The 16,205-nt window shown below is 34.7% G+C and overlaps 1 protein-coding gene across 6 annotated transcripts in view; it reads right to left on the bottom strand.

Annotated features, from left to right (window-relative positions):
• Nucleotides 1-1,644: 1,644 nt before the first annotated feature.
• The window catches only part of SHOC2 (SHOC2 leucine rich repeat scaffold protein), a 110,033-nt gene continuing 95,472 nt past the window's right edge, over nt 1,645-16,205 (bottom strand). For all 6 annotated transcript variants that reach the window (XM_045438884.1, XM_045438885.1, XM_045438883.1 and 3 more), the window contains 5 exons: nt 13,769-13,957; nt 9,778-9,900; nt 6,441-6,578; nt 5,995-6,112; nt 1,645-3,743 (listed from right to left, as the gene is read on the bottom strand). In XM_045438884.1, coding sequence (XP_045294840.1) covers nt 3,535-3,743; nt 5,995-6,112; nt 6,441-6,578; nt 9,778-9,900; nt 13,769-13,957 — 777 coding nt within the window. In that variant the 3' untranslated portion in view covers nt 1,645-3,534. The remainder of the gene's footprint in view (nt 3,744-5,994; nt 6,113-6,440; nt 6,579-9,777; nt 9,901-13,768; nt 13,958-16,205) is intronic.

Below are 16,205 nucleotides of genomic sequence, written 5' to 3'. Positions count from 1 at the left end.
CGGAAACAGGCTCCAGGCTCTGAGCCATCAGCCCAGAGCCCGACGCGGGGCTCGAACTCACGGACCGCGAGATCGTGACCTGGCTGAAGTCGGACGCTTAACCGACTGCGCCACCCAGGCGCCCCTCTTAATTCTTTCTTAAACAGAACACTCAAGATATCCTTTTATATATAAACATCATAATTCTTCCATATTTGAATTCTCAGAGATGTGGTAGTCAACCAAACACTGTCACGTGTCTTCCAATTGCCCAAATTGGCTTGTAAAGTCTAAACAAACCAAAGAATACAGCAAGAGAAAAGTTTTAGCAAAGATATATAGTATACCATCCTTATCTCTGGTATAGGCAGAAGGAAACCTTTCTTTATAAGTTGTTTGTTTTAGTTGAATTTGGACATTTCAGGAATTTATTCGCTTGTTTATATACACTGTGCCATTTGTTTGGATCTAGTGTTAATCACCCAAGAATAACCATATAACCTGGTTTTCCAGAGACAGTTCTGACACATGGCTGTTGGGTCCAACATAATGACTAATAGTGCTCCCCATTTCTAAATGTTCCATTTTATACACTTCAACCACAACCCATTCTTACTGATAAATAATTATAAATTCTGCAAGCTGAAATTTGGACTCAAGATGCATGGCTTAGCAGTAACTGACATGAAAAGTTGTAACAAATGTTATCACAGAAAGACTATATAAATTGTAATGTATAACCATTTAAACATTTTAAATGATTCAGCCTTTAGAATGAGATAAGTTAGAAATATGCAATTACATTTTTAGAGGCCATTCCAATTTATCACCCACCTTTTAATAGAAGTACAAATAAAAGTTTAGTGTATTTTCTCCTCCAAGAGTTTCTATCTTCTGTTTTCATGTGCATCTATCAAGTCCATAAATTATTTAGCATCTCCCCCTTCTTTTTGTATGAAATAACCATATGGGATTTAAAAAGTACTGAACTATCACAAAAGGACTGTTTGATATGGTCATTGCAGTTTTGCTACTATATATTAACAAAAAGCAAAGTTTAGAGCAACTTTTTACAATGTAACATTCTAACCCCCCTCCCCCTTTTTTAGACTTACTGAGCCTTATGGAGAGACTAAACCTGATTTCTTCAAAAGAAAGAAAAATGTTTGGATATGCCAATGAGTCCCACTGCAGTTTCAGGAAAAGTATTTGCTTATATGTAGTCATTGAACAGTATCCTTATTTAAATATTAAATATCAATTTCATAAGGGTATCCCAATTACAGTCCACTTAGTTTCTTGTTAGAAGTAACAAAATTCATGGGCTCTTACAAGGTAGCAGCCTTAAAAAGGACATATGTTTTATACTTCTTACAACTTTTTTATAGAAGTCCTCAGCTATATATGGTTTGCCTAGAACATTACTTGTACACGTTAAGAGTGTGATCCTTCTGCATTTCTTTCTGTTGAAGACTAACATAAATGACAGCAGGGGAACCAAAATGTTTTAAAAATCAAATCTATTTTCATTTTTAAGAAACAATAACCTTTTCTCTCAAAAAAAAAATTAGGTTACTGCCTTTAAAGTTCAAGTTCTATCATCTTTATACATAAACACACCTGGATATGATATTTTTTAAAAAACCACACATACACACAGGTATATAGAGCTGTAATAAACAAATTCCTTTTATAAACAAAATTTTAACTGAAAAGCCACAGTAGATGGAAAAAAAGAAGAAAGGATATTACTTGGTAAAATCCAGTGACATCTACAATAGTTTTACAGCACATTTAAGCATTCTAGGGTTTTATATCTTCACCTGCCTTCCATTTCTTACTTCTTCCTTAAAAAATTGCCAATTATGAATACAGGTTCAACCACAAACTTAGTCTTGATTTTGAGTGCCAGAAAAAGCAAAACATTCCAAATTTCTACCTTAATACAGTTTCAATTAAAAAATGGTTTTATTTAAAACACAATGCCCATCTAAATTGGGGGAAAAAAAAAGAAAACACCAAGCAGCAATACTTAATTATACATAATATTCGTTATATGGGAAGTGTTTTCTAGGATGATATCTAGAATGCACTTGCTCTGTCTCTTCAATAATTAAATCGACTTAGGCTGACACTACCAAAAGTAAGATTACTGTATAAGGGGCACACATTTACAATACTGCTAGCCTTAAAAGCAGTAAAGCAAAAGAAAATGTATCAAATAGCACATGCACATCTTACAGAACTTCCACTGAACTGTCAATGGCTTCTATACAATGTGCCTCTTCTCCATAATTGTATTAACAACTACCAAGAAAGGAAAGATGAGATTAAAATCAATGGTACTGAACTGAATTGTTTGAAGCCAGTGCCCCACATGTGGGGAAAAGTGCATTTAGTTCAGCAGCAATACAGCACAGTGTGAAGATATTGTGCTTAGACGCAGATATTCCAGAACTGAAAGATGTACAAGGCAAGTCAAGATATAAAACCATAGTACACTGTTAAATAACCTTGAAACATACATATATTGCAGTGTTCAAAGAAAAACATTCATTTCATTGTACAAGGCTAGGGAGAAATCCTTAAAGTTACCTATTGTAGTTTATGATATAATAAATACATATCTATATAGCATTGTATATACATATATAGAATGTGTGTGTGTATGGGTGTGTAGGGTTTGTTTTTGTTTTTGTTTTGCCAAATTATTGTTAGTTTTTGTCATTCTGCAACTTTTAGGAGTGAAAACTTTCATACTACAAGTTTCTGTTCCCCCAAACTTAAGAAAAGATATTTATTTATACTAGAAAAGGTCTCTCAATACCCTCCCCCCAACCTAAAGACTCACTTCAGATATTTTGCTTTACAATTGATCAGAGAAACACAATTAAAAGAATTCTAGAATTTTTGACTGTATCTTGTCACTTGCCAGTTGTTTCAACAAGCAAATATCTTTTAATATTTAAACCAGCTGATGCAAATTCTTTAGCAGAGGATATAAACTAGATTTCACTGATTAAAACAGAGCAAATCAAACAACAACAACAAAAAATCCAGTGATTTACTCTGACTGTAAACAATATATAAAATTTAAATCTCAAATTTCAAAATAAGTTAAAGAAAAATTCTACTTTTAGGGCCTATAATACTATAATGATCTGACAATTGGTAAGGGGAAAATGTATACAAAAAGTTGCAACAAAACTGTCCATTATTTTTGCTAAGAGAAAGTATATGTAACTATACTACCTCTGGCCCTTAAATTTAATAACTTCATAATTTGTTGGCAAATGTTTTAAGCAAACTGGCATTATCATATTACACAACAGAAAAACATCCATCAAGTTCAGCAAAGAAAACTTATATAAGCCTTTTGTACAGAATTAAAAAAAAAATCTAAATGGCTATGATTCCTCTATTAGCAGAAACACATAATGCAGTCTTTATAAATCTGCCAAATATATCGATATCTACATAAATAGATACAGATATAGATATGAAACATTAATGGCAGTCTATTTTTGAACAGTGTGTGGGACCAGCAGATTTGTATCAGACCATGGCACGATATGGACCCTGCATCTTTAGGAACTGAATGATAAAAGAAGGACCCCCAGCAACAATCTGAGGTGGAAGGTGACTGAGTGGACAGTTCTCAATACTCATGATTGAAAGCTTGCTGCAAAGAGCCAGCTCAAAGGGAAGGCTATGTAGATTGGGGTTGTCATTCAAATACAGTTCTTCTAGGTTCTCCAGTGTACCTGTAAAAAAAAGAAAAAGAAAATCAATTACTATTTTTGAACAAATTCATTACTATTTTAGGGGCACCTGGGTGGCTCAATTGGTTAAGTGTCCGACTTCAGCTCAGGTCATGATCTCACTGTTTGTGGGTTCGAGCCCCACGTCGGGCTCTATGCTGACAGCTCAGAGCCTGGAGCCTGCTTCTGACTCTGTGTTTCCCTCTCTCTCTGCCCCTTCCCTGCTTGCTCTCTGTCTCTCAGATAAGAAAACATTAAAAAAAAATTTTTTTTTAATTCATTACTATTTTAGAAATTCAATTGGGAATGATGTGGGCATTATATACACTGAATACATATTTCCTCTTCCTCTTGTCTCTTAGTTTTAAAGCTCTACAACCATGGTCTTAGATTTTGTTGCATATTCAAATCAAGTGGGGCCAATTTAAAGAACCCTTATATCCAGGTCACATTCCATACCAATTAAACCAGAATTTCTTCCTTTATGGTAGGTTTTTAAACTTGTATATATTTTTTTTTTAACACACATGCTGTATCTCCAAGGATTCTGTTCAGAACAACTTGGCATTGGTATGCATTTTTTCAAAACTCCAGAGGTAAGTTTATTGTAAATCAGTGCTTATCATCACTTTCCTATTATAGATACTGTGATAATCTCTTTTACTAATAAATTTATCATGTGGAAATATTTTTGTTGCTGGATATATAAATCCTTCAAAAAGAGAGGTTATCACATATGTGGCAGGAAGCCAAAAATCAACTTATGTAATCTTTGAAAAATTTATCTTAGACTCTCTTAGGATATTCACACTTTGTAGGCAAATGTCTCCTACAATCACATGAGGCTAGATGAATAAACATACTAAAAATGAAGTCACCTCCAGTGTTTTCTAATTTTTAAGCTTCAAAATCTGTAATATTTGATAGCTGTATGCAGAAGACTAATGAAAATAATGGCTACCAGGTAATGTATATTCACATTTAAGATTTTACTTAATATTCAGAGCAACCCTATGAGAAGTTACTATTATCATCCTTCCTTTGCACAAGTAGAAAACCTAAAGGCTTATGGTTTATCCAAAGCCATAAAGCCAATGAGCAGCACGGCCAGATTTTGAATTGTCTATTTTACTTCTTTTTTTTTAATTGAAGTATAATTACATTATAACTTCAAAATCATTCTTTTTGAGAGAGAGAGACGGGGCGGGGGGGGAGAGAGAGAGAGAGGAAGAGAGCGAGCGAGCTAGCACGTGCACATACAAGCAGAGGAAGAGGGGGACAGAGAATCTTAAGCAGGCTCCACACCCTGAGTGGAGCCCAACATGGAGCTCGATCTCACAACCATGAGGATCATGACCTGAGCTGAAATCAAGAGTCGGACACTTAACCAGCTGAGCCACCCAGGCACCCCAATTCCAAACTCATTCTTAATCACTATTCTAAAAAGCGTCTGAGGGGCGCCTGGGTGGCGCAGTCGGTTAAGCGTCCGACTTCAGCCAGGTCACGATCTCGCGGTCCGTGAGTTCGAGCCCCGCGTCGGGCTCTGGGCTGATGGCTCAGAGCCTGGAGCCTGTTTCCGATTCTGTGTCTCCCTCTCTCTGCCCCTCCCCCGTTCATGTTCTGTCTCTCTCTGTCCCAAAAATAAATAAACGTTGAAAAAAAAAAAAAAAAAATTAAAAAGCGTCTGAAACAGCATGGTATATATGCAAGAAAATAATGCGTGAAACTACTAATTTAAGAACTATAATGTGACCTCAATCGATTCTCTTTGTAAAATGGGGTTACAACTTGAATTGCCTAAAATTCAAGGTAGTCACATTGATTATATGAAATAATGGATATGAAAACTTAGAAAATTTGAAAGTACCGTCAAATATTAATTTAATCAAATATCCTAAAACCTCATAAGGAAATGTTCTTTTGGCATTGGATATTACTAATTTAATTCAAGTTTATATAATTTTTAAATGTAGAGGAAACAGAGGATAACTTTTCTAAAATAAGGTTAAACCTATTGGAAATGTAAGTATGCTAAAACATTCTCAAATAAAATATTAACTCTAATACCCCATGCGGAAATCTCACCAAAACCAACCAACGAACTAAGAACTGGTGCTCTATAAAAATACAAAATAAAAAATCTTGACTTTGATGTAACATCAGATGACAAAAACAGATTTGTCCTATCTGAAACACTGCTTGAACATACAAGAGCAAATTAGTAAGTACAGTCAAGCATCCAAAAGGTTCATACCAATTTCTTCAGGAAGATGAGTAAGTAGGTTCTCTCCAAGGCCTAGATGTGTGAGATTGGTAAGGTGACCAATGCCTCTAGGAAGGGTAGTCAACTGGTTGTTTGTCAAGACTAATTTCTAAAAGATTAACAAAACAAAAGAGAAATACATATATATTTCTTACTACTGATGTAAATGTAAAACAATACATCTACTAAACTAATAAGATAAATTAATAGGTAAATTACATTGGGTAAGAATCACTCAATAAATTTTACTTTCAAAATATATCATTTGTTAGGAAGCAAAAAGCAGGCTACATAAGCATAAAACTGAGCCTTACTGCTACAACAGAAAAATCTCTAATTCAAGAATTAGATCAAATTCTTAAGAAAAATGCACAATTTGGAATGCACCCCAAAAACTTTAGTCATAGAACTATAAAATCACCAGGATAATGTTTTACCTGTAAATCCTTAAGATAAGCAATTTCATTTGGCAAGGACTCCAATTTGTTCTCTTCTAGATCCAATTCTCTTAACTTCCTAAGGTTTCCAAGACCATGGGGAAGCTTTTTTAGAAGATTGTTTGACAGTATTAGAACCTAAGAGAAATTATTGACAGTATTTAGTAACTCAAGAAATGGAGTTATATATTACCATGTGTGGCTTAAAATTTATTAAACTACTAATTTCTAAACAGTGAATATTAAGGGTAATGTTCATTTATATAACATAAAACATTTAATTTACTATTCTTAAAAAAACCACCATAGTTACTGGAAATAAAAGATTTTAAGTCAAAGCTAATGAAAGCCAAAGTTTAACTTTAACCATATTACAAAAAAATGTAAAATTAACTACTTGCACTAAAATTCATATAGTTAATGGTGTTTTGATACTGAATGATTACAAATGGGAATCTGATAGGAAGCCACTTATTTGTTCAAAACCCCTTACAAACTATCATTTAAGGGTGGTTAACAACTGATTTCTAAACTGCTAATTCAAAGCCCTACAGTTATTAGCTATGGTATATTTATTACATTGCAAACCATCCTGTAATACACTGAAGAGAGAAAAAAGTGGTTGAGAAAGATAGTTCCTCTTCTTAGAGAAATTACAGTGGTGGTGGTGGAGAAAGTAGGGAGACAATACTGGGTATGGGACAGTGAAAAGAGCACTGAATGGAAAGACCTACGTAAGGTTTTGGGCTAATATTTTATGCCCACTTGTTTTCCCCAAAGTTATACCATACATAGTAAAATGAACATATGTAATAAGACCAAAAAATGATAATAATGATAATAGCTATTATTTATTGAGTTTACTACTTGCAAGGCACTAAATGCATTGCATATGTGTGTTATCACATTTAATCCTAACTACAGCCTGTGAGGTAAATACTATCTTCTTCATTTCACAGCTGAGGAAACAGAAGCTTGGGCAAGTTAAATCCATAGAGATAAAAGTGGAATTGTACCTAGATCTGTCTTGCTTCAAAGCTCATGCTTTTTAACCATTATGCCATACTGTTTTGGCTTACTAAATAAAATGGTTAAAAAAAAAGAAATTAGATTTTTTTTAAAAACATGGATACAGAGGAAACTTTTAAAAAATATTTTACTATTAGTAAGCTTTTTCATCAAAAGGATGAAAATTCTAGGGACTCAGAAGCAGGAGAAATCATCCTTGACTAAAGAGAACATTAAGATGAATCTTTTAATTATGGAAAAAATTTTTAAAAGAAAAAATTAAAGGGATGAGGGGAGGGCATTCTAGATATTGGGAACAGTAAGACTAAATGTGCAGAGTTAGAAACACGCACAAATTTCCAACAAAGAAAACAGTCTAATTAGTAAATAAAAGAATACATGGGTAAATAGGATGTAAAAGTGGGCCAGAATCGTATGAAAGGTTCTCAATGCCAGTCTGAGGAATCTAGAATTATTTTGGTAGACAACAGTACAGGCTTCTTTTTTTTTTTTTCTTTTTTTTTTTTTTTGGTTTTGTGTGTGTTTTTTTTTTTAATAATTTTATTTTTTAAAATTTACATCCAAATTAATTCGGATATAGTGAAACAATGATTTCAGGAGTAGATTTCTTACCCATTTAGCCCATCCCCCCCCCCCACAACCCCTCCAGCAACTCTGTTTGTTCTCTATATTCATGAGTCTCTTTTGTTTTGTCCCCCTCCCTGTTTTTATATTATTTTTGTTTCCCTTCCCTTATGTTCATCTGTTTTGTTTCTTAAGGTCCTCATATGAGTGAAGTCATACGATTTTTGTCTTTCTCTAATTTCACTTAGCATAATACCCTCCAGTTCCATCCATGTAGTTGCAAATGGCAAGATTTTATTCTTTTTGATTGCCAAGTAATACTCCATCTCACACACACACACACACACACACACACACACACACACACACACACACCCCACATCTTCTTTATCCATTCATCCATCGATGGACATTTGGGGTCTTTCCATACTTTGGCTATTGTCGATAGTGCCGCTGTTGCTGCCTGAGTTGTTAATGTTAGCCATTCTGACAGGTGTAAGGTGGTATCTCATTGTGGTTTTGATTTGTATTTCCCTGATGATGAGTGATGTTGAGCGTTTTTTCATGTGTTGGTTGGCCATCTGGATGTCTTCCTTGGAGAAGTGTCTATTCATGTCTTTTGCCCATTTCTTCACTGGATTATTTGTTTTTTGGGTGTTGAGTTTGAGAAGTTCTTTATAGATTTTGGATACTAACCCTTTATCTGATATGTCATTTGCAAGTATCTTCTCCCATTCTGTCAGCTGCCTTTTAGTTTTGCTGACTGTTTCCTTTGCTGTGCAGAAGCTTTTTAGTTTGATGAGGTCCCAGTAGTTCATTTTTGCTTTTGTTTCCCTTGCCTCCAGAGATGTGTTGAGTAAGAAGTTGCTGTGGGCAAGATCAAAGAGGTTTTTGCCTGCTTTCTCCTTGAGGATTTTGATAGCTTCCTGTCTTACATTGAGGTCTTTCATCCATTTTGAGTTTATTTTTGTGTATAGTGTAAGAAAGTGGTCCAGGTTCATTCTTCTGCATGTCGCTATCCAGTTTTCCCAGCACCACTTGCTGAAGAGACTGTCTTTTTTTGCATTGGATATTCTTTCCTGCTTTGTCAAAGATTAGTTGACCATACGTTTGTGGGTCCATTTCTGGGTTCTCTCTTCTGATCCATTGATCTGAGTGTCTGTTCTTGTGCCAATACCATACTGCCTTGATGATTAAGCTTTGTAGTATAGATTGAAGTCTGGGATTGTGATGCCTCCTGCTTTGGTTTTCTTTTTCAAGATTGCTTTGGCTATTCGGGGTCTTTTCTGGTTCCACACAAATTTTAGGATTATTTGTTCTAGCTCTGTGAAGAATGCTGGTGTTACTTTGATAGGGATTGCACTGAATATGTAGATTGCTTTGGGTAGTATCGACATTTTAACAATATTTGTTCTTCCTATCCAGGAGTGCAGGATTCTTGAACACAGTTAAGGGAAAAAATATGTTCTAAAATATGCTAAATTTTAGAGACCTTTTCTTTCAAAGACACATTATAGCATTCAAACCTACCAACTTTTAGTGGACAAGAGTAATTCAGAAGCATTGAGCCCAGATTATGTTCACACTTCATCAAGCTAATGGAGTTGTAGGTTTAAGAGAGCTCTAATATTTTTACATATGATCTTCTCCCAAAGAAATTGCTTATTTGAACTGGAAAGTTTGTAAGTGAGGTAACTGCAGAAGGGTTTAAGGAGTTCTAAATAAACGGCTCTTTTATACTCACCTCAAGAGAAACAAGACCAGACACATCCTCAGGAATCTTTGTGAGCTGATTAGTGGCTAAATTCAATTCTACCATACTGGTCCAAGTTCCAAAATCCAAGGGAAGTGATGTCAACTGATTGTCCTGGCAAAGACAAAAAAAAAAAAAAAAAAAAAAAAAAAGTAACCAAGGTAGAACCACAAAAACTAAGCTCCATATATATACCTCCCTATGGAAAGAGAATGCTTAAACACAAAACTTTATTCCCCTTTTTGATATCCAAATAAAGAAATTTAAAAGCAACAAAAAATATAAGCCTCCAAAGTTTTTCAGACAGTAATTAGGTTTTTATTTTGAACTGGAAGCTTGTTCCTTATGTGATTATCAGTATTGGATATGGAAAAATAGACTATACAGACCTAACACTGAGATGTCAAAGGTTCCAGTGAAAACCAGGTTTTCCCCATTTCACAATAATATACAGCAACCATGGAATAAAACGTGGATGGTCATGAGCACAATAGAAGAAGAAACATCTAATTATAGCTCATGAGGAAACCAAATAAGCTCAGCTATTCTAGAAATACTGAGCAATAAATAGGAGAGAAAAAAGTCTAAAGAAGACAGCAAATTAAATCATTAAAACACTAATTGGAAGTATCCACAATTATACTTTAAAAATCCATATAAGAGATGGTAAAAATACATTTTTCAGTGAATAATAAAAACAGATGATGAAACAGTAGGATACTAATTTTGTTTAAAAATGAGATATATATAGGGATGCCTGGGTGGTTCAGTCAGTTGAGCGTCTAACTTTGGCTCAAGTCATGATCTCACGGTTCGTGAGTTTGAGCCCTGTATTGGGCTCACTGCTGTCATTGCAGAGCCCACTTCGAACTCTGTCCCCCTCTCTCTCTGCCCCTCCCCTGCTGGTGCTTTCTCAAAAATAGACATTAAAAAAAAAAAAAAAGTAGATATTGCTATATGCAGAAAAAAGTGAAATATATGCCAGTGATTCACTATTTTTCTTCTTGCTTCTTCGTGTCTATGTCTAAACACATCTTCATCGATAACTCTTACCACACTGTTTTTGTTGGGGCTTTTGGTATCAAAAGAGGACCATCAGTACCCTGATGTTCACTAATGTGTTAACAGTGATGCTACCTCTCAGTGGTAGGATTATTTTATGTCCTTTTTGTTAATCTGTATTTTAAATTTTTTCTGCAATATACATGGATTACTTGTCTCATTTTACACAAAACCATCCATAAGAGAAATCTAAAGTAGCAAACATCCATTTGAAACCAAGTTTTTATTTTATTATAATATTTATATTTATTACCTATTCAGTATAACATTAAACAAATTTTTTAATGCTTATTTTTGAGAGAGAGAGAGAGAGAGAGAGAGAGAGAAAGAGAGAGACACGGAGTGCAAGTGGGAGAGGGGCAGAGAAAGAGACAAAATCCGAAGCAGGCTCCAGGCTCTGAGCTGTCAGCACAGAGCATGACGCAAGGCTCAAAGCCACGAACATGAGATCATAACCTGAACTGAAGTCATATGCTAAACCGACTGAGAGCCATCCAGGTGCCCCCACTGTAACAATTAAACTTATTAACTACTGATAATTAATTGTATAAGGCATTTTCATTAAAAAAAATTTACTACTGGTGCTTATATGAGGAGGAAAATGTCAGGTTTCATTTTGACTTCTTTCAAAAAAGTTTTATTAAACATTTGTCATATTGAAGAAAAATTGAGGCAAATATCTGCTCAAACTTTTATTTCACTGAAAACAACAAGCCTTCCTAAGCTAACATTACAATAATGTCATATCTATAAAAATGTATCACCAAGTGCAAAAGCCAATGAACACCTGGACTGCTGCTGTTCTAAGCCTCTTATTAAACTGACCATTCAGAATTAATACCATTACCACTGGTAAATCTTATGTAACTGAAATGATGAACAATACATTTTATACCTGCTTAAGATTATAAGATTATCTTGAATTTCCACTAGTTCACTTATATACTTCTAAAGAATAATAAATATGTATGAACAAGTATAGATAGAATCAATAAATTGTACATTTAGACTACAGTTTAAAGAACCACAATTATGCTGAAATAGTTCACCAAAGATAAAAGAATGTAGTAAGATACAACAGAAAGAACATTTATACCTGGAAGCAGGAAATCTAGGTCTCCTGGATTCCTACACTTCAGCCATAAATTAGCTATATGGCCAATTTATTTATCACCTCTCAGCCTAAAGTTTATTCACTATAAATTAAATCATTGGAAAAATCAGGTTTCATTTCGTTCCTCCTTTTTTATTATAAATGTGAAACATATTCACTGTAGAGAATGTAGATAAGCAAAAAGAAACTAAAGATCACCCATCAAAAGAAAATACTTCCAAGTAATGTATCTCATAAGGGGTTAACATCCAAAATATATGAAGAATCCCTATAACTCAATAGCAAAAGAACAATCCGATTAAAAAATAGGCAGCAGATGTGGATAGACATTTTCCAAAAGACATACAGATGGCCAACAGGTACATGAAAAGATGTTCAACATCACTAGTCATCAGGAAAATGCAAATCAAAACCACAATGAGATACCATCTCACACCTATCAGAATGGTTGTTAGCAAAAAGACAAGAAACAACAAGTATTGGTGAAGATAAGAAAAATAAGAGAACCTTTGTGCACTGTTGGTGGGAATGTAAATGGGTGCAGCAACTATGGAAAATGGTATGGAGGTTCCTCAAAAAATCAAAAGTAGAATTACCATATAATCCCCCAATCCCACTTCTTGGTATTTATCTGAAGGAAATGACAACATTAACTCAAAAAGACATATGCATCCCCCTGTTCATTGCAGCATTATTTACGATAGCCAAGATACGGAAGCAACCTAAGTGTTCACAGATGAATGAATAAAGAAGTTTCAGTACACACACACACACACACACACACACACACACACACAGTATTCAGCCATAAAAAATCTTGTCATTTGTAACAACATGAATGGACCTTGAGAGCGTCATGTTCAGTGAAGTAAATCAGATGGAGAAAGACAGATACCATATGATCTCACTTATGCAGAATCAAAACAAAACAAAACACCAAACTCAAAAATAAAAAGAACATATTGATGGTTGTCAGAGGTGAAGGTTAGGTGGGAAAACTAGGTGAACAGAGTCAAAATAAGTCATGACGCTGTCAGATACAGCATGGCAGCTGCAGTTAATAATACTGTATTACATATCTGAAAGTTGTTAAGAGACTAAATCTTAGAAGTTCTCATCACAAGAAAAAAAAATTCTGTAAGTATGTATGGCAATCAGTGCTAAGTAGACTTATTGTGATGATCATTTCCCAATATACAAATATTGAACCATTATGTTGTACAACTGAAATACAATGTCAGTTATTCCTCAATAAAAAAGACCATCCATAGTTCTGATATCCAAAAATAAACATTTTGATAAATGTTGGTTATATGTATACATATAAATCTACAGGTATCTAGTATTTAATTATGAACGTTAAGAATAGTTTTTAAAAACTGTGGAAAGTCTTGCATGCTGTAACTTTTTTCTAGTTAATAAACTGAGAATGTTTCAACTGGCATTTAATATTCTCCTAACTAGAGTATTATTTTTAATGACTTCAGAGAATTCCATTGAAGATATAGGAGTTTTAAAAAATGAAATCTTTATTAAGTCGGTACCAATTAAACAGTTAAATAGAAAGCTCTACAATAAATATCCCTACAACTGTGCTTGTATGGACATTCATGATTATTTCTTTAGGACAAAATGCTAAAATATTTGTTATCTAATACAAATTGCCCTGAACTATCATTATCAGTTTAGACCCCATCAGCAAAACACAAGTACCTATTCTCCACACTGATAGAGAAAATGCCAATATTAATAAAAGTACTAGTAATAGGAGCAAATTGTTCCCCCTCAATACAAACAGAGGCTTACCTTCATATTTAGCTTACTTAATACTTTTGCTCTGGAGAAAATTCCAAATGGGATTTTATTGATTCGATTGTGTTCCATGTTGAGGGAATAGATGGTGGAAAACTGAGATGGACCACCTACTGGATATAACTGGAAGCAATTTCTAGCTAAGGTCAAACTGTTCAGTTTCACAAGACTTGATAGAAGACTCTGTAAACAAATAAAATAAACATAGGAATCAGAACTGTAACAAGATTTACTTCAGAGTACAGAGCAACAGTCACAAATGCCTCAAAGGGCCTTACAGGTAACAAATGACAGAGACTGGCTGGGATGGCTCTGTAATGCCTCATACAGAGCAGTCACTACTCAGCTCTAGCTAATTGTTGCCTTATAGGAATGTGAAGCCAACAGATTTTCAGATTTTACAAAGAACAGAAAACTCTGATTTTTATTCATTGGCTTCAGCTTATTTAAAACACTCAATGAAGAAAATATGTCTGTAAGAGGTTATCTCCTGAGCGTCCAGTTTAAGAACTTTGCAGAGCAGAATCTTTGGCATCCGACAGTCCTGGGTCTGAGTCCCAGCTCTGCCACTTGCTATGTGACCAAGCCTATTCAGGTCTGAGTTAATTATCCTCTAAATTATTATTAACATAATACCTGGCTCAGAGTAAGCTGTTATGCAGTAATTTAATGGCTCCTCTAAGGAATATTCGATTCAGAAGATAACACTTCCTGATATCACATAATATTGTTTTTCCATATGGGAAAATTTCAGAGGGAAATATCCATCTATCAATCCAGTGTTTACTGCACAGAATAGCCCCATATCCCCTTACTTCAGCCTCCTACCATGTAACCACAGTGTGAGGTGTTCAGGTATTACAAAACAATCTCTGCCATTAAAAAGACTAAACCCTACCTAGAGAAATAAAGCACACGGATAGTAAAAAAATAATACATAACTATATAATCAATAATAAATTACATGTAATTGACTCTTGTTACTCAAAGTATGTTTGAAAGAAAAGTAGCATTAGCTTGTTAGAAATCTAGACTCTTAGGTCCCACTCCTACAGAATCGATATGAATCTTAATGAGATTCCCAAGTGATTTGTAGCCCCATTAATATTTGAGAAACACTGGTATAGGCTATAAAATAGTTCTGAATTCTGGCTCTATCTTTCAGTAGCTTGTGACTTTGGGCAAAATATTTCTCCAAGCCTTAATTAATTCCTTTGTAAAATGATGATGCCTTATTTTATAAGTTGTAGTGGAGACACTTTAAAGAGATAAAATACATAGCTTTACAATCTCTAGCATATAATAAGTGCTTAAATTGTAAGTCCCTTCTCTATTTAAATTTAAAGAAAAGAAGGAATACTGGAATAACTGGAAAAGCAGGAAGAGACTGACATCTTGAAGGATGGAAAAAATTTAAATATTCAGAAGTAGAAGAAACAGTGAAAGCAGGGAAGAAACAAACCATGTGAGGTGTGTTATTTTCAATAGTGCTCAAATACCAGCTGTATACCATGAGAAAACTGAAGACTTAGTACCGAAATGTCAGCTGATTTGCAAGGCCAGCCGAAGGAATAACTATGTAATTGAAGGTATAATTATATGGTGAACTGAAACTTGTTCTTTATTCTTAACGTTAAGAAGCTTTCAACATTTGTCTACTGGTGTGCACAGATAAAAGGAAGACCTCAGGTAAGAGTGGTGAGAAAACCGCATGGCAGTCAATTCAAGAAAAATGTCTACATCCTACTTTACAGAAACAATGCACAAAGTTTTGAGTCTCATGGCAAAAATGTTATTTTTATTATTCTTACAGCTAACTTTATGGACATTCTTTGCAAACAACTGAGGGTATCTAAAAAGTGGCAACAAGAAGGCAGGTCTCCAACCTTTCATTCCTAGGTCATATGATGAAGCTTTGCAGTTGCTCACCATTGTTTTAAAGTCAGACACATGTGGATCCCCACTTAGGACTTCCACTTACCAGTTTTGTAACTTTTAGTAAATTAGACAATCAATATGTATCTCACAGTACTCCTAGAAAAATATTTAAGGTAACAGATATGGCCAAAAACCTAACTCTCCTTAAGTCTAATTACCCTTCCTAGCTGATAATACCCCAATAATTAGTACGATTATAGTGAAGAATTGAATGGGATAATCCATGTAGAGCTCCTAGCCTTACACCTTAAGCTCATGTGCTTGAATTTATTACATTCCTTTTTATGTGTTTGTGTCCACATTAAAACTAGTCTATTTTCGGGGCGCCTGGGCGGCTCAGTCGGTTAAGCATCCGACTTCGGCTCAGGTCACGATCTCACGGTCCGCGAGTTCGAGCCCCGTGTCGGGCTCTGGGCTGATGGCTCAGAGCCTGGAGCCTGCTTCCGATTCTGTGCCTCCCTCTCTCTCTGCCCCTCCCCCGTTCATGCTCTCT

Source organism: Leopardus geoffroyi, chromosome D2 (genome assembly GCF_018350155.1).
Source record: "Leopardus geoffroyi isolate Oge1 chromosome D2, O.geoffroyi_Oge1_pat1.0, whole genome shotgun sequence".
Taxonomy (NCBI): Eukaryota; Metazoa; Chordata; class Mammalia; order Carnivora; family Felidae; genus Leopardus; species Leopardus geoffroyi.
Note: the sequence above shows the minus strand (reverse complement) of the source record. Positions and strands in the feature narration are given on the sequence as shown.